The following is a 25,635-nucleotide window of genomic DNA, read 5'->3' on the forward strand; positions in this document are numbered from 1 at the left end:
CAAGTGCTTTCGTTGCAATAAAACTGGGCATATGTCAACAGAGTGCACATCTTCGGCCGGCGTAAATGTTGTATATGAAGCAAAGCGTCTCAGGGAGATAAAAATTAATGATGCAGTGGTCAACGCACTTGTCGACACCGGAGCAGACGTCTCAATAATGATAAAGGCAGCATTTAACAAAACCGGCGGCGCCAAATTGCAAAGCAACGTGGCTACACTTCGAGGCTTGGGCACTAACAGGATACGCCCGGTGGGTCAATTTCTAGCAGAGGTGGAAATCGACAATATGAAGGTGTTACACAAGTTCTTGGTAGTGGCTGATGGTGACATTGGATGCGACGCGCTGCTTGGATACGACTTTCTATCAAAGTTTAATGTCACGGTGACGGCGGCTGGATTTAAGTTTTCTCCCCCTGCTGGGGAGGAGACTCAGGAGAATAATCAGATAAGTATTTATAATGTAGTTGAGACAAATACTGATCCTGAAATACCTCCTCAGTTCAAATCTGCTGTACAGTCAATGATATCCGAGTTCAAGGCGACCGAAAAGACTGCTGAGTGTCCACTCGAACTCAAAATAGTTTTGGAGGACAACATCATACCCTTTCGGCATGCACCAAGCCGCGTTGCCATCAATAAAGAATCAGCAGTGAAGCAGCAGATCGACGAGTGGCTGGCCGCAGGCATAATCCGGCGCTCGTTTTCGAACTTCGCCATATTGTGATAGTCAAGAAGAAAGATGGAACCAATCGGATTGGCGTTGACTATCGGCAGCTCAACAAGATGGTTCTACGAGATTGTTTCCCAGTGCCAGTGGTCGACGATGTTTTGGCCAAGCTGCAGGGCGCTAAATTTTTTACTGTAATGGACCTGGAAAACGGATTTTTTCACGTTCCAGTTGAGGAGGAAAGTAGAAAATTTACAGCATTCATCACAAAGCAAGGGCTTTTCGAATTTAACAGAGCACCATTTGGATTCCGCAATTCACCAAACGATGGCATTTTGGATCTCTATATGGACGACATCATTATTTATGGATCAACAGCAGAAGATTAAGATAGTTTTTGACAAAGCAGCTGAGTATGGGCTAAATATTAAATGGAAAAAGTGCCAATTTCTGCAGACAAAGATCCATTTCCTTGGCCACACAGTGGAAAATGGACACATAACGCCTGGAATTGAGAAGACGAAAGCCATTTCCAAGTTTTCGGTGCCATATAACGTTAAGGCTGTACAGTCATTCCTGGTACTGCGCATATATCAGCAAGGTGCGAAAACGGAGATACATACAGACGCATCTAAGGATGGATTTGCTGCAGCACTTCTACAGTGGAACGACGCCAGCCTATATCTGGTTTTCTTTTGGAGCAAAAGGACCACTGAGGCAGAGGCTCGTCAACACAGCCTTATTCTGGAGGCAAAAGCGATTTTCTTGGCATGTAAGAAGTTCCGACAGTATATATTGGGAGAACCATTCACGCTTATAACAGATTGCGCTGCATTCAAGCAAACGCTTTCCAAAAAAGACATACCACGTGAAGTTGAACAATGGGTCCTATACTTGGAGGACTTCGAGTATAAAGTGGAGCACAGGAGTGGAGATCGTCTTAGGCACGTCGATTGTCTGAGTCGCTACCCACAGCAAGTAATGGTGGTCACGTCAGAAGTCTCAGCCCGTATAAAAGCAGCTCAAACAAAAGATTTTATGATCAAAGCTATTTTTGAGATTCTAAGCAGCCGCCCCTATGACAATTTTAAAATCAAAGGAGGATTGCTGTTTAAGTCGATAGAAGGAACTGATCTGCTGGTTATACCGAAGTCGATGGAGCGAGAAATAATTGTCGACGCTCACAATGTTGGACACTGGGCTGTTCAAAAGACAACGCACTTGATCAAGCAAAGCTATTGGATACCACATTTGGAAGGAAAAGTTGGTGCTATATCGCAGATAGAGAAGATAGGATAGGATAGTGAGAATGGCGGAACACCTAGAAGCAGCATCGCCATCAGTACTCGGTACTCATTTTGGTTTTAAGCAGTCAGTAGAAATTTACTTAGTTGTCAGTAGTAAGTTGTCTGCCGCACTACAAACACAGTCGTCAGCCGTTAAGAAAGAAGCAGAAGTCAGATGAAGAAGCAGAGAGAAGCCGTCAGAGAAGTCAGCCGTCGAACCAGAGTGCATTAGCAGCATATGCTAATATTCGCCATCATCATTTTACATTATATTCCTATTTTAAGCTATATCATATATCTTGGTATCGTCATCAATAATAAACATTCTATGATATACAAGATCACATACATTTGTATGAGGATTGGGGTTAGATTTTTTGGTAAATATTTGTGGCTTTTTAATTATTATAATATGAGTTTAGAGTTATGTATTGATAGGTTTGTAATTAAGGTAATGGGGTTAATGTTTGGGAGAATAGATAAATAATGTGGAAAGATTGTGGGGCATGAGGTGAGGATATGTGCACTGTTTATTAGCGCTTTATTGCAGAACGGGCAGTGTTTCGATAGAGTTTGGTCCATGTAATATGTGTGTATTAATGCGGTATGTCCAAGGCGAATTCTATTAAGTTTTAGTTGTTCAATTCTTGATATGAGGTTTTGCGGTTTGTTTTTGTATTGATCAAGCAGAGATAAATTATCGGCGTTGCTTTGCTGATACCAATGGGATGTTTGGTTGAATCGAGGCGGTTGGTTTGGAGTAAAATAATTTTTTAGAGCTTGGGTTATGTCGGAGGAATTGTAGTTGGGGGTGTAAATAAGAGGAAGAGCTGTGCCCAGTTTTGCAAAGGAATCTGCTGTTTCGTTACCAGTAACATTCTTGTGGTTACCCAAATAAGTTTTATTTTAGATAATTTATGTTGTAATATTAATTTGATTGTCGTAGGATAGTAATGGTGGTTGTCGAAGTTTGCTATGGCAGTGAGGGAAGAAAGTGAGTCTGAACATATTGCATGTTTCCCTGGTTTCAATAAAAAGATTGCGATTGCTTTTTGGATTGCTATGATTTCGGCTGCAAATACGGAGGAGTAATAGGGTAGAATCCCATAGTGGATTAACTCTGTTTCTGATGAGATAGCATAATCTGTAACATCTTTGACTTTTGAACCGTCTGTGTAGGTGAAATTATAATTATATTGTGAAGTTTAAAGGGCAAGAAAGTGTTCTTGAATTATTTCTGGGGGTGTCGTATTTTTATTGAATGCTGTGAGAGTTACGTCTATTGAATCTTTAAATTGTTGGCAGTTGATAAATTTTGATTTTATTGTCCTAATTGGTCATGTGAGTAGTTCAAGGGCATTGCAGACATTCAGGGCTCTGTCAATAACTCTGGAGTGCTTTTATCTGTTTTGACTTTTTAATAATAAATTTAAGTGGGCTGTTGTGGGACTGTATGAAAGTCTTAAATAATTTTCCAGTAAGGAGGTCACGTCGTTCTTCTAAAGAAGAAGTATTTCTTCAAAAATCATGTTGTTTATGGACGTTGTACAAAACGCCCCCAAAGATGTTTTTATTTCTCTAAGTTGCGATTTGGGGGCATAGCCGTAAAAAGGTAGGCAATAATATATTTTGGATATTAAAATGGCTTTAACAACTTGAATAATTTAGTATGTGTTGCAGTTGTATTTGTAGTTTGAGAGATGTTTGATAATGGCTAATTTTTTAGAGAGTGATGTTGGTAGGTTGTTTATATGAGAATTGCAGTTGTATCTGTTATTTAATAATTATAATTATAATTATAATTATATTATAATTTTAATAGAATTGACCGTCGGAAAGGTAAAGTTATTTGTATGAAGGGTGCCTAATCAGTTGTGCTTGCGGCAAATGTGGATATGTTGCGATTTGTCTAGAGATAGAATAGTAGGAGTAGGAATACGCAAAAAGTCGATCAAGCACTATTACTCGGTTTTTGTCTTTCTTTAGGTCAATTATTAAATTAAAATCATCTGCGTATGCGGAGAATTTTATTTCTTTGTGCATGGTCATAGGGGGAACCTTGAGGTATACCATTATAAAGGGGGAAAGAGGGGAAAGGATGTTGGACTAAAATTTGGTGTCCCTTAGTCTTATAGTCTCCGAGATATAGGCGATTATCCGAATGGAAAATCTGGAAAACCACCATAGGGGAAGAGGGGGAGGAAAATCAAAAAAAATAAAACAAACTTGAATTTGTCTTATCTAAACTCTTTAGTTGCATTATTTTTGTGTGAAACTTGTGCATGTTTTGATATTAAATTAAAGGTAACTCAATGATCTTTTTAAAAAGTATAAATATGTTTGTGCAATCATTACCAACAAATAAAAATTGTAATGTAGGTCTTGTAAGGGTACGCTCGCAGGCCAGAATCGCTGCAAAATTATTCGGTTTCAGGCCCCAAAATAAAGCAAAACTGTTGACTTGGTTTTCCATTTATTACAATATTGGTTTTATTTATGCCGGCAGAGGCGCTGTGCAGTTGTGAGCAGGTAGGCAGCGGCCGAGCGCTCGATCGTGCTATGCAGGCATATGTATATATGTCTGATGTGTGACATTTATTTGATGGCATGCTTATGTGTATATATTTCAAGGCAGAATGTGCGCGACCCGTTATATCCCTTATCAGTTGTTTCCGTACGTTTGCATAGTGGTACTTGAAGTCGTTTTAAGTGAATTCCATGTCTGGAAAGGGCAACGTTGTGATCTGCAGGTGGCTTTACTTGTTGAGGTGATTGTGGTGTTCCCAGAAGCTTCTGTTTTTTTCTGGTGATACATCGGGTTAGCATCTGTAGCTGGTACTGTTGGCTGCAGCATTAGTTTTATCATACATGCACACATGTTTATACATATGTATATGTATGCACATATTCGCACATGCAAAATACCTAAAAAATACATATGTATGTACATACATTTAACATAGGCACATGTTAGCTTCCATTATGGGTAGCACTGTTGCGTTGGTTTTCTGCAGCAATCAGCTGGCACTCTGACGGCTAGCGCTGCCACCTCTTGGTAATTTTGAAGTTTTGTAATTACTCCTGTGCACTTTCCACTGCCTCGCCCGGGCTTGGGCTGGTGAGTAGGTGGTTATTTCCGCTATGAGCCACGTTGGTGAAGCTGTTGGAATACGGTCGTACCTACTCCTGCATCCTGCTATTGGGCATAAGCGCACGATGACTGTGACTTTCACAGTGTATGGCCCGTCATACCGTGGAGCCAGCTTTGCTGCCAACTGCTCTGCAGCGTTAGACCAGAACTTCGTCGCCAAATCGGGGACGCCATTCACGCCTCCTCAAGTTATATTGGCGCGCTTGGTTTTCAGTGGTCAGCACTTGGTTCCTTCGTACCAACAAATTGCACCAGCGTTGTGTACGCGTCAGGCCTGGCCGCAGAGGTTTCTGGCGCATCCGGATCTTCCCCAAACAGCGTACGCGATCGTTTTGTACGCCATCCGTACGCGGGTGTATTGCCAGGTGGTCCGTCAAGAGCGTAAAATTGTATCCTTCCAATTAATGTCGTAGTTTCCGAATGCCCCACACAATGGTCACGCATTCTTTTCTTTCTTTGAAGTTTGGGTGGACACTCGTGGTCCATTTAATTAAAGGCACTTGTGGCCCTGCTGCTTCAGGGGATCCTCGTGGTCCAGTAGGTGCGAGTAACACCGGTTGTCCTGGTTGCGATTGAGTCAAACGACGCAGGACGTTTTTAGTGACCAAGGATACCGGGTGGCAATCCTTGGGAGCATTTAGTCAACGTGGTAGTCGGCGTGATAAATATCAGCGGTTCCTGACCGAAAGTAACAGGCCGTTCGTTGATTATTTGCATACTGATTTTATTCTTACAAATCATGGCTTATATAGCCATGCTTAAAACTAGCTTATGACTATTTACATTTACTATTTCTATGGGTTGGCGGTTTCGCAATAATGATGCCCAAGCATATATTATGAGGTTACGTATGCTGGTGTCAGCCCAATTTGGTTCCTAAAGTATGACCTGATTGTTGGTCTTATGCTAAGGTAGCAGAATAATATGTGTCTTATTCTTGCTTATTATTGCTTATGTTGGCTGGCCAGTGTGAATGCACCTGTACTTTGTGTGCGCGTGCAGACTTTGGTGCCAATATTATCTATGCTAAAACAATATGGGTGTACAGGTTTATATGTATCATATGTGTTGCCAAGCTATTTTATTGAATGTCTGTTTGCGTCGCATTAATGAGATGTATTATACTCATTCGCGTCGCAACACCAGCTTCCAACTGGCATAGGATATTACGTGTTCCTGGCCATCTATGTTCTATGTTAGCACTGCGCCTAGTCCGTACTCACTTGAATGAATGCTGTCGAACGCCTGTTGTTGTGTCTGTTCCCGTGTTCATTTCTTGTCCTTCTTCAGCAGTACGGTGAGTGGCCCGACTATCATCGCAAAGTTGGGCACGAAACACCAGTACCATGAAGCGGGTATTATTTCAAAAACCTTAGAAGGTGATTTTTTATGAACATGGCTCTGCATAATGCAAAATGTTATAATAAAATAACTTAAAATATTTTTTTATAGCCTGTACCCAAAGGGTAAAAGGCTATACTAGTTTTGTGCGAATGTATGTAACACACAAAAGGAGGCGTGGCAGACCCCACAAAGTATATTTATTCTTGATCAGGATGACAGGGTGAGTCGATATAGCCATGTCCGTCTGACCGTCCGTCCGTCCGTCCGTATGAATGCAAGGATTTCAGGAAATACAAGAATAACCAAACTCGGTATCCAAAACTCGGTATCCAAAACTCGGTATACCAAACTCGGTATCCAGTCCGAAAAAAGGACGAGCTTGTGTTTTTTTTTCTGATGCACCTCCCCACTCCCCCGCAATTCGTGTTTTTCCCATAATTCCCGTAACTCCCGTATTTCTTGGAATTTTGTACTCAAAATTGGCAATTCATCCGTATAGTAATTATGTGTCTGTGTGCCAATCATGATAGGTTAATTATGAAGAAAGTTATAGCCATAAACGTAATATCTCCCCAAGCTCTGCCGGCAGGGGTTGCTGCTTTTGACTTATTTTTTTACTGCGGCAGCAAGCTCGCTAGCGATGTGGTGCCGATGGGTAGCAAACGAATCGCGGTGCCACTACTGACACAGCAGGTCTGGGTTACATCAGCTAGGCCCATGGTACGTTCACCGCGTTTGAGCGGCGACGGCGGATATTGTGTCAGGGGCGGCGAATACGGTATGCAGCGCTAGTAACAGCAGAGCCAACTGGGGCCCCATCAGCGACCCTGCTGATAGAAGAGCAGGCTGTCAGAGTGGCCACATTCATTGAGGGGGAGTTGCCGCGCTTTGAAAACATGGTGAGCGTGTCGTCAGTGTCAACACACTCGATTCGCATTAAAGACGACGCCCATCAAACAGCGAAAAACTTTACGATGCAAGCGGTGATTGACCACGAGGGAGACAAATTGCTGGCAAAAGGGCAGTATATTCTCGAATAGCTGCGACAGGCGAAGTACATCAGCTGCATCGACTTGCGAAACGGATACTGGCAGATCCCCATGGCGTCCGAAAATGGCACCACACGCATTTGCAGATCTGGACGACATAGTTGTGGTAGGGAAGACATTCGAATAACACCTATGAACACCTGAGGGATGTGTTCCTGAGACTGAGAGCGGCAAATCTTCGGGTAAATCAAGATAAGTGTGAGTTTTTTCGCAGGTCCATACGCTACCTGTGGCATCTGGTGAAAAAATATATGATATAGACGGATGCAGAACAGGTGGCGGCCATACGTGAATTGAAACCCCCAACAAACTTAAAACAGCTGCGGCAGTGCATCGGCATTATATTTAAAAATACTATTTACTGCTTATTACACAACTGACTGATTTTTAAGTCAAAACTAGACTATTGCGCTGCCCCAAAACAATAGGTAATATATACCATTTCGACACGTATACTTAGGACAACAAAGTAAGACCCCTTTCCTTTCAAATGCTTTAAACCAAAAAAATCCCAATTTAGGAATGGGTCAAAAAGATTGCAAGCCCTTCACACCATATTTTAAATTACACTAGCTTTAATAAATGTTATGCATCATTTTGGTTGCACAATATTAATTAAATTAATTAGGTAAATTTTGGTAACTATGATGGAAAATACAGTGTTCCTAATAGACGTTACAGTGAATCGACACTCTTTTTGCTCTGGTGGACACCGGCGGATCCGGGCGGATGAAACTTTTTAGGGTTAGGTAAAGGTAAAATTCAATTTTTCGTTGCGAGCTAAGAAAAGGGTCAACTTTGAATGCATATATCTCATTAACTATAGTTCCGATTTCTTTAAGAGTAAGATTTTCTTACTTGAAGATATCATGAAATTGATGCTGTTTCAGATAGTCACCGTCAAATTTTGGTATTGACATTTTTGGCACTGGCAGTATTATCAATTTGCATTACAGCCGTTTTAGTAGAGATGAAATTGTCTAGGTAATAGCCCAAGCTCTCTGGCTCCTCAAAATCTCTATATAATTTGAAGTGAATGTCGGAAATTTGGTTTCAATACTTTTCCACCATCGGCCTCAGTTGGCGTTGATTTTGAGGTGTTATCTGTCCCATTATTTGGGACACAGCCGACATCAAAGCATTTTGATGTCTCATGTGTGGTTCAATGCTCATTTTTTGGGTGTAGTAGTCGTTTTTAAAATAGTCATGTTCTATTTTTCGACCGTTTAAGGCGGTAGACACCGAAACATCGCCTGAATGGAACTGCTCTCGAATATTGACCAGCTTTGCTTTCCTTTTTTCGTAGTATGTCTTAGTCTTCCTATCCTTGGAATCCTTTTCGTAGTTCCTTATCAACACTTGGATTTCTTCACCAAGTGATGCTTGCTGATTCAGCAGCGACTCCAGTTCTGGAGAGATGTTCGAAATTGTCTCCAATCTAATACCGCAGTCGTCAGACCTGTTGGAGGTATTTTTCCTTAGCTTTTGGAAGCTTGATGTGCCCCGACTCACACCGGAGAATGGTCAATGACACTGGATATCAATGAAGGCCCGCCGACGAAAGATTTCTGTTGGCGGATTTCTATTGAAGTGTTCCTTCGTTGAAGTTTGCGTAGACTGGTTGCCTTGTTGACCAATGTTCCACAGTGGAAAGTTCCGATTAGTTGCCTTGTTAACTAATCGTTACCTTGTTGTGTTACCAACTTGTTAAACAACTACGCAGTAGCAAAACTTCTCGCAAGCTGGCACAGTTTCCTGGTTGCGGCCCCTTGCTGAGCTATGATTAGCCGAAGGATGTTTCCGCCAACCTAGCTTCGTTGAGGACTCTGCTGCTACTGTGAGCATGACTAGAACCGCTACTCAAACGAAACTTAATTGGCCGCTTTTGCTGACCAATCGTTCCGAACGCGTTTGCATATTCAAGGTTGTGATCCTTAATAAAGGTTCATATCGGGGTCACAAAAACGCAAACTTGAGTGTTTGTTGGTGCTAGCACATAAACTAGCAATGTTACTGTCGCAACTGGCACTTGTAACCAGGTGGACTATGAGTTGTAGTGACAAAGAACATGCAGAGTTCACCACGAATGTCTTTATTGTTTATTCAATATTTCTACAATTTATTTGCTTACAGAAAGTTACGCTATTTATATCTAAATGAAGTTAGTCAGTTCTGCCGTGTCAGCGGTAGCGAACGACAGCAGTGAAGAACGGCGGTAGCGTAGATGGCTACCGAAAGCAGTGACTTGGGTGCAATAATTTCTAAGGCAGCGACGTATTGTATGTTGACGATCAGTAGATATGTCAGAATTTACGGAAGTGTGGCACTAGGTCTGCGAATCTGGCTGACTTTGTAATATTTGCTGGCATGCAATTATTTCGGTCATATCTGACTTGATTTGTATTATTAGCTAATATGCGGATTCTCAAACAAAAAAACAAATGGTTATAGATTTAAGGAATATAAATCAAAAAACCATATGCGATAAATACCCCATACCTTCTATTTCCACAATATTGTCAAATATGGGGAAAGCTCAGTTTTATACAACACTACATTTAAAATCAGGATTAGCAAAGAACCATAGGAAAAATACCGCTTTCTCCGTCAACTACGGAAAGCAAGAATTTTGTAGGATTCTGTTCGATTTAATAAATGCCCCAAGCATATTTCAGAGGGCAGTAGAAGACGTTCTCAGGGAACAAAATGAGAAAACATGTTACGTCTATGTTGATGACGTGATAAATGACATGAGAGTGTCCCAAAAAAATCCATGTTTTTTAAAAAAAGCGTGGAGTATTTGGGATTCGTCGTGACAAGAGGGGGAATAGGTGCAGGCGATACAAGATTTTAAGCAACCTGCAACCCTGTTCGGCCTATCCAGCTATTATAGATGTTTCATAAAAAACTATTCCGCTATTGCACAGCCCCTAACATAAATACTGAAGGTTGATAATAGCAAAGTTACTGCCAACCAGTCAGGGAACGTCCAGATCCAGTTTACAGCTAAACAGCAGGAACCATTCATAAGGCTCAAAAATATATTAGCGTACGAGGATGTGATTTAGAGATACCCTGATTTTACGAAACCTTTCGACTTGACGACAGACGCGTCAGCACACGGCCTGGGGGCGGTATTATCTCAGAGTCGTCGTCCTGTTACAATGATCTCAAGAACACTACGGGGCAGGGAGGCCAATTTCTCTACAAACGAGCGAGAACTCTTAGCAATAGTTTGGGCTCTAAAAAGCCTCCGGAATTACCTGTACGGAGTCTGGGATCTGAATATCTTCACCGACCACCAATCATTAGCTTTTGCGGACTCTGACCAAAATCCAAATGTCAAAATAAAGCGCTGGAAAGCCTTTATTGATGAACATAACGCCAACTTAATCTACGAGCTTAGCAGGGACAAATTTGCGGCCGATGCTTTGTCACATCAAAACATTATTCCCCAAGTGCAGACCTACAATTCATAGCGACGAATCCCTAACATACACTATTGACACCACTGACAAGCCGATAAACTGTTTCCGGTATCAAATCGTGATGGCAGATTTTACCTCTGTTAGAACATTCGTGTTCTTTCAGAGCTAAACAAGGCATCTCAAGGCGGATCTCAGATCGGAATGTGCTTTTACAGACATTGCAAGATTTGGTGAATGTGGGAGTCGTCAACGCAATACATTGTGAGCTGCCTATTCTTGCCTTCATCCAACATGACTTGATGACAATTTCCCACAACGACATTCAGATCTTCTAAGTATCTCATAATGGATGTTCGGGTAAAACCGAACAAAGAGAAATAGTGACTGCGTAGCAAAATATCCATCATCCGAAGAAACAAATATTGGGCGAAACTCCAATCCCGTCTTATGCGTGAGAGATTTTACATGTCGATTTTAATTTCTGACATGTGATTTAGAGATACCCTGATCCCGTCTTATGCGTGAGAGATTTTACATGTCGATTTTAATTTCTGACATGTATTGATAAATTCTCCAAATTTGCAGTTGTTCAACCGATCTGCTCTCGCACTTTTGTTGACATAAAAGCCCCAATGAACTGAACTTGTTTCCTGGCATTAAGAATATTTATTGAAAAGTCGCTGAATTCTGAAACAATTAGATTCATTCTGTCTAATAATTTTAACATCCAAATTTTAAACGCACCTCGCTTGCATAGTTTTTCCAACGGGCAGATGGAGCGGTTTCATAGCACTTTTGGCGCATTGCATGAAACTCGAAAGACAACTTAGCGAAACTGTCGACCTTATCCTAGTAGCAACGATATAGTATAATAGGAAAATTCATTCAATAACGAATAAAAAACCTATTGAGGTAATTCATTCAACTACGGTTGATATAGAATCAGAAATTAACGAAAGAATTGAGAAAATACAAAACAGAAAGTTGGAACAAGAAAATAAAAATCGAAAAGACAAAAAATATGAAGTCGGAGATTGGGTATGGGTTAGGTCAAATAAGCACCTGACAAATAAGCTAACGCCATTATGCATTAAAGGGAGGGTGGTCCATAAGGTTGTCCTCAGATAATTATAATTCATGTTTTACACTTAACTAAATGGTATTGGCAAAACCAATATAATCAATATGTAAAATATAAAGAAGTGACCAGCAAACACCTGACGAATGTTAATGTAACTAACTTTAAGAAAAGTAATGAAAATTGTACCTTTTTATTAAACTAGCTTCAGCTATTGAAATTTTGTACCTCCTAATTAAACCCAAAACAAAACTAGTCTGTAAGAAAATTAATACAGTTCAACATTCGATTTTGAAATCAGAAAAATAGTAACCGATTGTGGCACAAGAATCTCCTCTGTTAGTAAACGTGACGTGGCAGTGAGTACTACCTTCTGTGCAGGACAAATACAAATACATCAAGCAGATAGCAGGTGCAGAAGAAGACCGAGGACGGCCTTCAATTAGCTAGGGGAGAAGTAACCACCAGCAAAGAAATGTCTAGAACGCCATACCGCTGTATCTAATGTGAGCGAGGCATCGGCGCTGGCACCGCCTCTGCCACTGGCACTGCTGCGACGTTACATCGGCGTTGCGGCGACCCGAATTTACAATAGAATTGCATAGTAATTCACAACTGGTGTAAGCTATCCTAATAAGTCTAATTATATCTCTCACCAAATACACTCTTCTTATAATTTATATATTTTGTGGGGTCTGCCACGCCTTCTTCTGTGTATTACATACATTCCCTCTTTCACCTTTTGAGTACAGGGTTTAAAAATAAACATGCAATACGTACACATATAACGCATCTGTGACAGGCACGGCTAAGTCGACTCGTCTTTCCATTAAGAAACAAGTGTAGAAACTAAAGCCGGGTGTCTCAACTTTGCAATACTCTGCACATATGTGTAGAATAATGCTGCGGGCAGTGCTTGGCCAGAAAGTACATATATTGCTATATTGGGCGCGTTCAGCAGGTCGTAGCGATTTCCGATTTGTGATCGATCGTTACTGATTTCACCTGCTGACCGCTGTGATTTGTGATTCGGATAAATAAAAATGTCCATCGAAATCAAATAAAATCGGGAGGGAAATTCCGAAATGCACATTTTCTGCGTATATATAGTGCACCTTGAACTCATTTTTGTTGTCCCTAGATCTCATGGTCCCCGAGATATAGGTGATAATACGAACGGCGTTACGGAAAAGCCCCATTATCGGAGGAATCAAAATAAATAAAACAAACTTGCATACATTAGACATATTCGTGGAAAATTTTGTATCTCCAGCTCTTATAGTGTCTGAGATCCAGGAGTTTATACGGACGGGCCCCGCCTGTTACACTTTTCAGCTCGCGAAAACCTCACTTTGAACAAACCTTATATATTCTTATATTTCATCGTGATAGGCCAATCTGGAACATAGTTATAGCATTAAATGTAATCTGCATTTATACGCATAAGCTATTGGCAGCCGGCTAAAAAGAGTAAAATTTTGTTTCCTGTGTCTAGATTTTATGATATCACCAATAAGGTCCATGAGCAACCGGCCACGGCAACCGGCCCTGCTAAATGCAAAAACATCAGGAGATGGCCAGCCATGTGGCAAAAAGTGCCTATAACTCTCCATCAACGATAACGACGCCAACAGAAAAATGACGCAGAATGAGTAACTATTCCTTCCTAATTTCTTATTACAGCCTTATGATGTCATATAGTTGGGATAGACCCCAGCGCACACCAAGCAGCGTGGACCAGCCTCCTCGAACTTTCAACTATTAAAATGGAGAGTCCAAGACAAATAATCCTTCTCTGATTACAAAAACATACCCAACTGAAAACATCATTTAGAAACCCCCGCAATACAAAGTGGGAAAGCTTAAAGCTATTATTGGAAAAGGTCCACGGTAGGTTGTTGGTACTAAAGTCGAGCAGGCTCAACTATCAAATATCCTGTACCCAGGTAAACTTCCAACACTGAGATATATGCGCCTCTAGCAGAAGAAAAAGAAAGAAGAAGAGCGAACTTGCAGAAGCAAGATCTCCAACCCTACGAAAAAAATCGATCTAGACATGTCCGTCCGTCCGTCTGTGTGACCGTAATTCTCTTGTACATTTCATGTACAGAGTATAAAAATTACATTATTAAAAAAATTTGAAATAATTAAAAAGGAAAATTAAAAAAAATATATTTAAAATTTAAAATGAAATTAATAAAAACAAGATAGAACGCTACAGTCGAGCAAGCCCGACAGTAAAATAGCCTGTACTCTCCACAAAAAAGAAAAATTAAAAAAAAAAAAAATTTTAAAAAAAATTAAAAAAAAAATATTAAATTTAAAAAAAAATGAATGAATGAATTAATTAATTTAATTAAATGAGAATACATGTTTATGTGTTTATATGCGTGTATGTATGCAGCACAAAGTTGAACCAAAGCAGCAACAACAACAACAGCTGCGGGCAGCGCTGCCGACAGAGGCTTACTTATGGCTATAACTTTCTTTAGAATTGACCTATCATGATGAAATTTGGCATACGGACACATTAGTACTAACTGGATGTACCTACCAAAATTGATTTCAAAATTCCGAGAATTACGGAAGTTATAAGAAAAAACACGAATTGCGGGGGAGTGGGGGGTGCATCGAAAAAAAACTTAAACTCGTACTTTCTCGGTCTTAGGAGAATATGGAAACCAAGTTTGGTTATTCTAGCTCTCGGCTTCTCATCCTGATCAAGAATATATATACTTTGTGGGGTCTGCCACGCCTCCTTCCGTGTGTTACATACATGCGCACAAAACTAGTATAGCCTTTCACCCTTTGGGTACAGGCTATAAAAATTTATTTAATATATACAAGTACATATGTAGAAGACATGTTTATGTTCCGTTTTAACAGCATACATTTACATCACGTGTCTATGCGTGTTTATATGCATGTATGTATGCAGCACAAAGTTGAACAAAAGCAGCAACAACAACAACAGCAGCGGGCAGTGCGGTTTCTAACGATTTGCCCACATTTCGAAGCTCTCTAGGTACTGCTGCATAATATCTGTGGCTTCAAAGATACTATTGTTTCTACCCAGGATGGCTGTGTCATCTGCTCCAGCTCTAATACCCCTGACACTAGATTCATCTCCATCCAGCACCATCGTGAAGGTCCTGTCTGCGAGGTAGATCCGTAGTATCCAGAACAGTTGAGGAGGCAGCATTGGCTTAATTTTGGCTAGTAGGCCATTGTGCCAGACTCTGTCAAAGGTCTGCCTTATGTCCAAGTACGCCGCCACCACGTACTCCTTAGCCTCAAATCCCTCAAGATTGAAATTAACTACCCTTTTCAATTGTTCTGGTGTTTCGTGGGATTTTCGGAACCCAAATTGAAAAGGAGGGATTTTATTTGTCACTTCTTTTAAGGACAAATGTCGCTTCAGCAGGCATCGCTCGAAAAGTTTGGCTATTATGGGCTGTAAGCTGATTGGTCTGTATGAATCCATGGAAGAAGGGCTTTTGTCAGTCTTATGGATCATACAAATCCCCGCTTTCTTCCAGGGGGCTGGAATATGGCACAGTCTTAGTACTGTGTAGCACCAAGAACAATACGGCCTTGGCTGGCATCGCCTTGATGGTATAATTATCCAGACCATCTTCAAATGATGCTTTTATGCTTTTCAGCCCTTTTATGTGTCCAGTGACTTCCTCTACTGTAATGGGAGCAACTGGGGGACATAGCTGTTCCGGACTCTCGAGCGCCAGTTACACTTCGTTTTGTGTGGCTGTTGAGCTGGTACTATATGGCTGGAACCGTGCCTCCAAGTCCAGTGCAAAAGCCTCAGCTGTTTCTTTTGGAAATCTAGCCCAGGATCCATCAGGCCTTTTTATTGGAAACTTTAGAGTCACTTGCTGCTTGTACCTTTTAGCCAAAGTCCACAGTGAATGCCTTGAGCTTGCATCCGTGGAAGCTTTAGCAAAAAGTTTGTCATTTTTGTTCTGCTTGTGTAGTACCAGCAGCTTCTTTACCCTATTGGCTACTTTGCAATATACCCTGTCCGCTACTATTACTAAATATCAGGCTGAAGTCTGCTTCTGACCTTGTTTTAGAGGGAGGTAGAGAGACTACACAACAAAATCTCCCGAGCTTGTGGCAACTTAAATAGTAGCCATTTGTAAATGTGCAGTCTTCACCGGGTTACAAGGGAAGTACGATATGTCCTGATATGTCCTCCTCTAAGTCTGTTGCTGGGATGGTCTACTTTGTGGATATTGTAGCCCGGAACATAGACGCAGATGCACTCCTGTAGCCAAGTCTCAGTGATGAGCATCACGTCTATGTTATGTTCTGTGAGAAACAGCTTGAGTCCCTCAACATGTCCAGAAATTCCACGTGCATGCGTGCGTGTCATAATTTTTTGGCGTTCAAAAGACTTAAACACATTTGCTTAAAGAAGTGATTCGTCTCCTGCAGTTCCTTAAACATGGCTTGTATAGTGTCAACTTTCGCTGTGAGGGCCTCAATGGCCGACTCAAGCCTCGTGCTATGGTTTGTGTTTATGTGTTGCCAATTCTGTTCCTGGTTGTGTGTGTCCAAGTTGTCTGTTTTTTGGATATCTCAACTATGACCCTTTGACGCCCAATTTGTTTAATTTGGAGTGCCTCCTTATTATCCTTCTCCTTCTTTTCCTTGAGAAACTTAACTAGACTTCGATAAGAGGAAGAGTCCTCTACTTGAAATCTCACTTTGCCTCTCTTGCCGAAGTGGTAAGAATATTCGCTGGTGCCAAGTACCACGTTTAATTAAGCCTCCATAAGGGACACATACATCCTCGATGTTGATAGGGGGGGTGGTTTCCTCGATCTGGTTACGGTTTCTTTATTGCCATCGGCTTGCTCAATTTCCATATACTCAGCGAGCCCCTCGGCATGGGCGATTTCAGCCTCCGTTGGATCATGATCCTCCTCCAGCAGTGCGAATTTATTTCTTGAAGTTGATGGGCCCTCTTTGGGGGGAGTGGTCGTCACTGCATGAGAATCAAGCAACCGTTTTTTATTTTCCTACCTTGCTTGGGCGAACTAATCACATTGCGTTTAGTTTTGGGGGTCTGCCAGCTTAGTGTCTTCTTCTTTTTATACTGCAGGGGTACAAAAAGCTGCATTTGATGCCAAAAAGCTTGAAGTGGAGCACACACTGCCACTTAAGGATGTTATAATGGTATATGAAGACGCGCAGCTGGAGCTTGTCGACGTCAGAGTGCATGTAGTACTGCATGTTGTGTGATCCCAGCTGCTGCTTGTGGTTATGCAGTTTGAGATTTGCTTTTGTTAATCAAGGCTCGTATTTCAGAGCGTAGTTCCGAGGGTATTGAACCAGCAATATGTCTCATACGTTCAAAATCGGGCAGCAGAGTGTTCTGCTGTGAAGAAGTGGGTGTTTTATTATCCATTCCAAAAATTAGCTATAATTTTACTTCCATAAAATTATGCAATTGTCTAAAATTGCATTCTCTGTGTAAAGAAATGTAAACAGAATCAGTACGAAACGAGATAAGATCACTTAGGCAGCCGCGCGCACGGCAAGGGCTAACGTCTTGCAAGTAGGCAAGCAAAATCAACCATCAGCTATGACAGCATTGGCGAGACTCTGATTTCTTATGCTGGACATTGATTTTTCAATGTTTAACTAAGAAATTTCGAATATACACACTCCAGAAAGATAATATATTTTATTTAAAAATAATATATAAATGGTGTTGCTTATATCAAGATAAAACGTAAGGTCATAATTGAAAAAACTTACCATGAACGGTTAATTTTATAAGAGTACTTAATCCAGCACCAATGCCATTACTGGCCTGACATAAATAGCTACCCTCATGTTCTCTATCGACTTTAGGTATTATTAATGAGCCGTTATTGTGAATTTCGAAGCTTGAATGCAAGTTTCTATTGCGGCTTATCTCCCGGTAATCAGAGTTGCCTGTATTTTAAAAGTTTTATTCCATTAAGTAGGCTGTATTTTTAAATGTAAATATATTTCATACCAATTGACTGCTTCCATTGAATGACAGGCACTGGAAATCCGTCAGCTTTACATGTTATAATGACTAAATTTCCTAGAATTGCATCTTGATCAGTTGGTTTTAAAATCCACCGAGGAGGCACTATTTCCGGATATATGTTAATTGATATATTTATTAGGATTATTAAATATTTATAGTTATTTTATGTATAACATAATAATTCACAATAACAAATGAAATCCGTGCAACAAAATGTTCATGTTTCTTAAACATTTTATATAAATTAAATATAAATACTTACTCATTGCTCAGAAACAAGTACATATTATTATTTTAAGTTACGTAAAAAACGACGTGCGCCGATCAAATATATCTACTTTACAACTTATTTCGTTGTATTCTTAAATACAATATATCGTGGTTAATGTATATCTTAAGGAGTTTCCTTAAAAATTATCACAAGCAAAAATATTTCATGCATAAATGTAAGTACGAGTATATGGTGTGCGAGTGTGCATGTGCCAATTGTTTTACCCAACTCTACCTTTTGGGTTAAGCCATACCAAAGAAGGTAGTGGGGAGCTATGTAGTGGTATAAAAATAGTATAAAAATGGTAATAACAATTTTGTTCTAAATCGATACGCACAAATTTTAATATTTTCTGATATTATGATACAAAAAAAGTTATCTCAATTTGTAATTATATATTATTTATTTTGGTAAAAAAAATAATATTACATCATTATGAGATACATCTGAAAGTCATAATAGTAATAAGTAGTCCTTGAAAAACAAAAAAATATTCTTCAAATCAATTCCAACGGTCATTAAAAATTCATTGTTTTATTTTTAAAAATTACTTTTTCTACATTATTATCTTCAAGGTGCCATAATCGTGACAGGATTTGTGAACTTATGCAAAGTGCTCCTTAACATAATATTTTATTTCTTTATGCTGTATAAGCACTTATTGTTATTTGATTTATAATTATTTCTCATGCAGATATGGATGTCACTCCGCGCGTTTTATAAAGTCTTAAAATGCTACCAAAGAATACTTTGCAAGGTCATGAATTAGGTGGTGTAGCTAAAAATAATTTTACATTGCGATTTACCTAAACACATTTTCTCCGCATATACTCAAAACTAATGCCATGATCTTAGTAATAAATTGCTCATGCGGCTATCAGTGTATTAGTGTTTTATTTTGTTATCATGTTCACAAATTGAAAAGCTGCATGAACCTGCCACATAACTAGGCAGCCAAATACAAATCGTGGTTTTACGAATTGTGTAACATGATGTACGATGTTTCTCTGGATTTGTATGCTGCAGAAAAAACAATACTCCATACGTTTGACCTCTTTACATTTAATTGTGTCCCAAGCCCATCAAACCCATACATACAAACATAAAGATCTACTGGCGCTCAGTTGTCTCCTATTCCGGTCCACGCGGTTGAGAAAAATGAGATGTTCCCCATTGATATAATTGCTCTCATATTTAACTTTAGGCGTATTATTTCATACTTTACCAAAAAATAAGAAAAAGTCTATACAATAGCAACTATAATGTTATGCATATTATCTGCCTGTCTCATGTTTTCAGTGTTAACATACCACAAACTGAGTGCCATACGAGTACATTAATTGGGTGCATTTTCTATTGCTATTTAAGTGCTCTTGTGATGTGCATGATACATACAAATATGTATAAAAGTATTTTTGAATAGTTTAATTTCACTCTTTCTGTATGGAAATAGTTACTCTTGAATTACCAGAAACCAAGAGAACAGCTGTGTGTTCAACAAAACCTGCACGGTTTGTCACACGACAGGTATAGTTGCCATTGTGGCGCGATGATACGTTATGTATGGACAATATGCTAGAAAAGGGGGCATATTCATTGATGGTCAGTGATGAATCCGCAAGCATAAATTGATTGCCTGATCCTGTAGACGTTGTTTCTATCATTTTAGTTGCATTATTTTTAATAGGTGTATAATTTCTAAGCCAAGTAATATTAAATGGTTGGTCGCCTTGGCTGCTGGAACACATTATTTGTGTTCGCATTCCCTCAGTAATTTCATCCTCAAATGCAAAGGGCGATATTCGCGGAGGAACTATACAAAACAAAGACATTTATTTAAGATTATAATCAAATCAATTTGTACAAAATAATTTCCTTAATTTCTTACAAAATCTGTGTAGTAATAAATATAAATGAAAAAAGTTCTGCCACCCCTATATTGCCTTAAAAACTTAATGTAACATAATATTAGGAAGACACCTGAGTCCTCAATTTTTTCTCAAATCCATCGCAACTAGCACTTGTAATTATGTGGAGATTTTAGATAATTTCTAGAACTCTAATTTATTGTGAAAAATGTTTAATTTAAAAGGCGATTGTTTGATTATGTTTAAATATTTTAGGCAGACGTGAACACGAATCTGCCATTGAATATAGAATTGACAGGAGTGGTTTTTATACCCTGTATCCAAAAGGTGAAAGAGTACACTAGCTTAGTGCGAATGTATGTAACACACAGATAGGGGCAAACCTCCACAGTATTTATATTCTTGATAAGTATCACAAGACGAGTCGATATAGCCAAGTCCATCTGCCCGTCCGTCTATCTACTTGTATATCTGTATAAATACAAGAATCTCAGAAAGTATAAATGTTAGAATAACCGAACTTGGTAACCAGATTCAACCCTGATGCACCCATTGTCTCCCCTGCTTTTAGTGATTTTCCTTGGCTCTTGCCAAAATTGGCAGTTACATATTAAGTACTGCACATATACACGCACACACATATGCAGAGACAGAGACAAAGGCAGAATGTACGCTTTGAAACTGTACATAAATATACGTCTCATCATATGTGTTGAATATATCTTATTTTATTTGGTTAATGTACTTTTTAAAGAAAGTAAAAATTATTTTTATTATTATATATTTTTGGTGGACGGTGTCCAGCTGATATCAGAAATCAAGACACAACGTTACTACTTATCGTCGGGTAATGATCCTTGATCATGGCTACGAAATGAGGGCTGGATCAAGATGTCATGATCAGCCTGGCTAGAGGCGCTGTCGCAAAAAAAAAAAAATACAACCCGGGTATATGGATGTTGGTCTCCGACACTCGTGGGAACATAAACATGAATTCATCAAAGCCAAATAAAAATTATACCAAAAAGGAACCCTGCCATCCCCGAAGGACGAAATAAACGATCTGTTCCATAAGCAGAAGAGTTTCCTTTAAACCAAGCTTCACAAATGAAAAAACGAAGTCAAGACAACAAACAGGTCCACCTTTACCAGCCGGCTAAAGGCCCTCCCTAGAGACAAGGCAATCAGTACGCACTCAGCAACTGGCAGACATGATGTTAATTCCCTAAGTTCATTAGAAACTTTTCTAAGACAATTGTTCGACCTATCGTCGCTATCGAATGTCCAACGTGCCTATACCAAGTCTCTAAAATAAAGAACTCTCTCACAGTTAACAGTTCGCCGACCACAAGTTCGACAACGGGGTGCCGTTCAAGCAGCTCGGAAGGCCACGTTATCATAGCCTTTATGGAGGACATGACCATAATCTGATATAAGCTCCATTTTGTATGCTTACAGCTATGATTACTCTTACTCCCCTCACCATCATATTTTCTCGTAATGACTCGCTGTGACGCGCGATCACCTGGCTCTGAGACCCATGCTCTAAGAATCGGCTATCTCATACAGTGTGCCCCGTCTACCTGCGTGATGCATTATTCTCACGTTTTAGATTCTGGCAAGGCTGCGTTGCACGAGCTGAATATATATTCTTGATCTGTATAACAAAACAAGTCAATCCAGCTCTGACTGTCTGTCTGTCTGTCCGTCTGTCTGTCCATCTTTCCGTCTGTCCGTATGAATGCCTGACAGACACACACAAACACGCATGCACACGCATACTTATTCTACACATATTATGTACATATTACAGAATATTTCAAAGTTGGGACACCCGACTTTAGCTTCTCCACTTATTTTGGTTCGATCGCAGGTTCGCAGCACGCAATCATCAAAACACCTCATGCAAGTTGTCCAAGTGTTCTAGGAATGTCTTAGCCACCACGACTATGTCATCAAGATTCGCAATGATGCCAATATGTGGCCGATGGCGCTGGCCAGTGCCCAGGAACGTTGCTGGTGAGGAGTGGAGGTCGAATGCCAATTGATGTGACTAATATACTTTGCCTTCCGCAGCTGTTTGAGAGTGTGTTGGACCCACGGAATGGAATTCGCATGAGGCTCAGAGCACTCGTTTAGTTGCCGATAGTCGATGCGCATCCGCCATGCCAACAGCAATATGAGCGCGCTTTACGCGCTGTACGAGCGCTAAATGCAGGCTTTTTCAAGCAGCCCATCGACCTCCTGATTTACACAACTTGCTGCGCGGAAATCCGAGGGAAGCAGTGCTGTCACTTATCATTCAAACGGAAAGTGTGCGTTACTATGAGGACACTCCTTCGATGCTCCCAAAGCGAATCTTGCAGTTTTATCATTGTCCACTGTTACTGTTCCATTACTTGTGAACGGAGTCCAGCCTCAACGTGAACTCGTCGATGTCTTCAGACTGTCTTGCGACCCAGCTGTTTGTTGTCTTCACTCTCGTCTCCTAGTTCACTGGTATGTGGGCTAACGAAGCTGCTCTTAGCTCCGGTGTCCACCAACGCATCAGTGGCAGAGCGTTGCAATCTACTCTCAACGCTGAGACAGGTGCCGTCTTGAACTCATCCACATCAGCGGTAAGGTGCCTCAGGACCAGAGGTAATATCTGTATTAAATTGCCAAACCATTGAATTCAAAAATTGCTAAACTGATCGAAAATGCTGCTGCAAAACGTAAAGCGAAAAGCGGTAAAGGAAAATAACGTAGGGAATTCAAATGTTTTTCTACCCTTCGTCGAAGTGCGTCCATCTCAAAACAGCGCAATAATATTTCACTAGCAGTTACATATAAAATCTCCGGTTGCTCCCTGGCTTCTAGGAGGCATCGTCTATTCCTACAACGCTCAAGGGCTTTCGAAGAGAGTATAAGTGGGGAGTCCTTCAGCCGACTTTTTGCCGAAGAATCGAACTGGTTCGGAATATATTGGCTAATATTCTCAGCAGAGGCAGTAACTATACAAAAAGAAACAGCATACGCACAACCCAGAACCAACAAACTTTTTATATTTATCTACTCTAAAAAGTGTCAGCAGCATTGGTAATATGAATTCAACGATTTGTCAAATATTGCCTTATCTTAATCGCCCTCAAAGCTTCTACATCTACAACAATTACCATCATTCTTTTAGTTCAAAAAGATATACGGCGCTCCCTCTTCGCCTACCTTCAAAATCAGTTGATTGAAGATTTAGAATCCCTTCACCACAGGTATAAGGATGTCAACATAAACCTGGAAATGTTTTGATATCCTGTAAACATATCCCCGCTATAATTGATTGTCCATAGCTCCCGTAATTCATTGAATTTTTTACTCAAATTTGACAATTATTTTTGATTAGTGGTCATGTGTGCGTACTTGATAGGTCAACTTTAAAGGGAGTCATATCCGTAAATGTTCTTAGTACACAAACACTGCCCCAGCTGTTGTTGTTGTTGCTACCTTGGCACAACGCTGTACTGCACAAATACCTACGCACAGCTACGTATAGAAACACAGAGACACAATTTTCATGTAATACACCTTTTACGTGAGTTCAAATCCCATGGGAGATATGTATGAATAAACAATGAAGAAAATATTTGCTATCACAAATTCGTTTATTGTTTTTTTGTGCTATTTGTTTTATTTTTATACACTGTACATGAAATGTACAAGAGTATATTAGCATGACATGACGAGTCGATCTAGCGCTGACTGTCTGTCTGTCCGTCGATTTAGGTGAAATTTAAACAAAGGTAAAGAATTATACTTAAATTGAGTATGAAAAGTTTAATTGCTTTGTAATTGTGGACATCATTGATGTAGACAGACGGACATGTTTAAGTCGATTTATTTCGTCATGCAAATTAAAAATGTTTGTATTATATGAACACCGCGCAAATATATTTTTGATCAGTGTGACAATACGAGTCGATTTAAAAATGTCCGCCTCATTCCTCGAAGTCCCATGGTCCCGCTAAATGCACCATTATAATTTAACAGACTACAATTGCGTTCGTAATCACAATCAATAATGCTCAAGGCCAACCTTTGGAATTGTGTATCCTATACCCACAAGTGTTGCAAAATTAAACTTAATTAAAACATACGATGTAACCACAATGTGTCACAGCAAAATGGAGCAGGGCAGCTTGATAGATATATATCAATAATAATACTATACATATAAATACTATATATACAAGTATAAATACTGTATATTTACTTCCAATTTGTTTTTCACTTAAAATATTTCGATTCAAGTCCCTGCATAAAATATTTGCCAACTTGTCCACAAATACACATCACGGCAAATTTAAAATAAATAAAGCCTTCACTTTTCAAAGCTGTAGGTTTTATTCTAGAAGTGTATTTACTTTTTTGTACATGTATGTATGTAAATGTACAATATATCAAAATAATAGCTAAACTACAAATTAAATGGTTTAACAACAATAATAAATAATGAAATAGAGGTATATTTGTATATAATTGAAAAAAAAAAAATACGTAGGAACATATCTACTTTAATTTTTTGGTAAAATAGAGGAAAAAATAAATATTATATTATCTGCGTTAAGATGGAGCAAATCTTTTTCCGCTCCTAATTACGTTAAATTATTATTAAATAAATAAATAATTGATCAAAAACTTTTGCCAACTGGAAATAATTCAACAGGTACATTCATTTCATTATATTTAGGTTTAATGAAAAAATTTTTTTTTGAAAACGTAACAAATACCTTTTCTAAAGTACAAGGAAAACAATCAAATATTTTAATTATATAATTGAAAAAATCACTGCAAGTACCATTTACTTCAAGCAGTGCAGAATGCGTTACAGTTGCGGCATCATTTTGTACACGACACGTATATGTACCACTTTGGGCCCTCGTTACACTTGAAATGCTGAGAGCGCTAGTGAAATCATCATTCTGCCGAATCGTCACTTTCCCGAGTTCGTCACCATTGCTTCGGACATTTTTATTAAGAATTATTTGTCCGCGTGTGTCTAAAATTGTCCGAAGACATCGAACCAAATTTAGCAATAAAGGTACTAGTATAATCACCTCCGTTGGTCTCTGTAGGTACAGTCAATAGCGGCTCTCCATTCTTCAGCCAGGTAAATATAAGTGGCAAATCCCCATTACCAACAACACATTGAATGCTTGTGCGATCCCCGTATGTCAAATCTCGTGCAAAGGAGAACGGTGTAATCTTAGGCGGGACTGTGTATTCAAAACGTAATGTAAAATTTAGCATCCCAATAATCCGAAAAATGTCATTAGATAATAATTATGCAATTATCAACCCCATTCTCAACGTTAAGAGCCCTTATATATTTATTTGCTTTCGTGGCGCTCCCTGAAGATCGATAATGAAAAATTGTGTGCACTTGAGTCGCATACGGTATGCATGTTATTATGCTA

At 39.6% G+C, this 25,635-nt stretch overlaps 1 protein-coding gene across 1 annotated transcript in view; it reads right to left on the reverse strand.

Moving 5' to 3' along the window:
- Positions 1 to 25,635, reverse strand: part of LOC115630731 (Down syndrome cell adhesion molecule-like protein Dscam2) — a 307,894-nt gene that overhangs the window by 146,690 nt on the left and 135,569 nt on the right. Inside the window, exons 14-17 of the mRNA XM_030527385.1 lie at positions 25,276 to 25,434; positions 25,017 to 25,217; positions 18,029 to 18,148; positions 17,785 to 17,964 (exon numbers count right to left, since the gene is read on the reverse strand). Coding sequence (XP_030383245.1) covers positions 17,785 to 17,964; positions 18,029 to 18,148; positions 25,017 to 25,217; positions 25,276 to 25,434 — 660 coding nt within the window. The remainder of the gene's footprint in view (positions 1 to 17,784; positions 17,965 to 18,028; positions 18,149 to 25,016; positions 25,218 to 25,275; positions 25,435 to 25,635) is intronic.

This window comes from Scaptodrosophila lebanonensis, unplaced genomic scaffold, assembly GCF_003285725.1.
Source record: "Scaptodrosophila lebanonensis strain 11010-0011.00,11010-0021.00 unplaced genomic scaffold, SlebRS2 tig00001410-arrow-pilon, whole genome shotgun sequence".
In the NCBI taxonomy this organism is placed as follows: domain Eukaryota; kingdom Metazoa; phylum Arthropoda; class Insecta; order Diptera; family Drosophilidae; genus Scaptodrosophila; species Scaptodrosophila lebanonensis.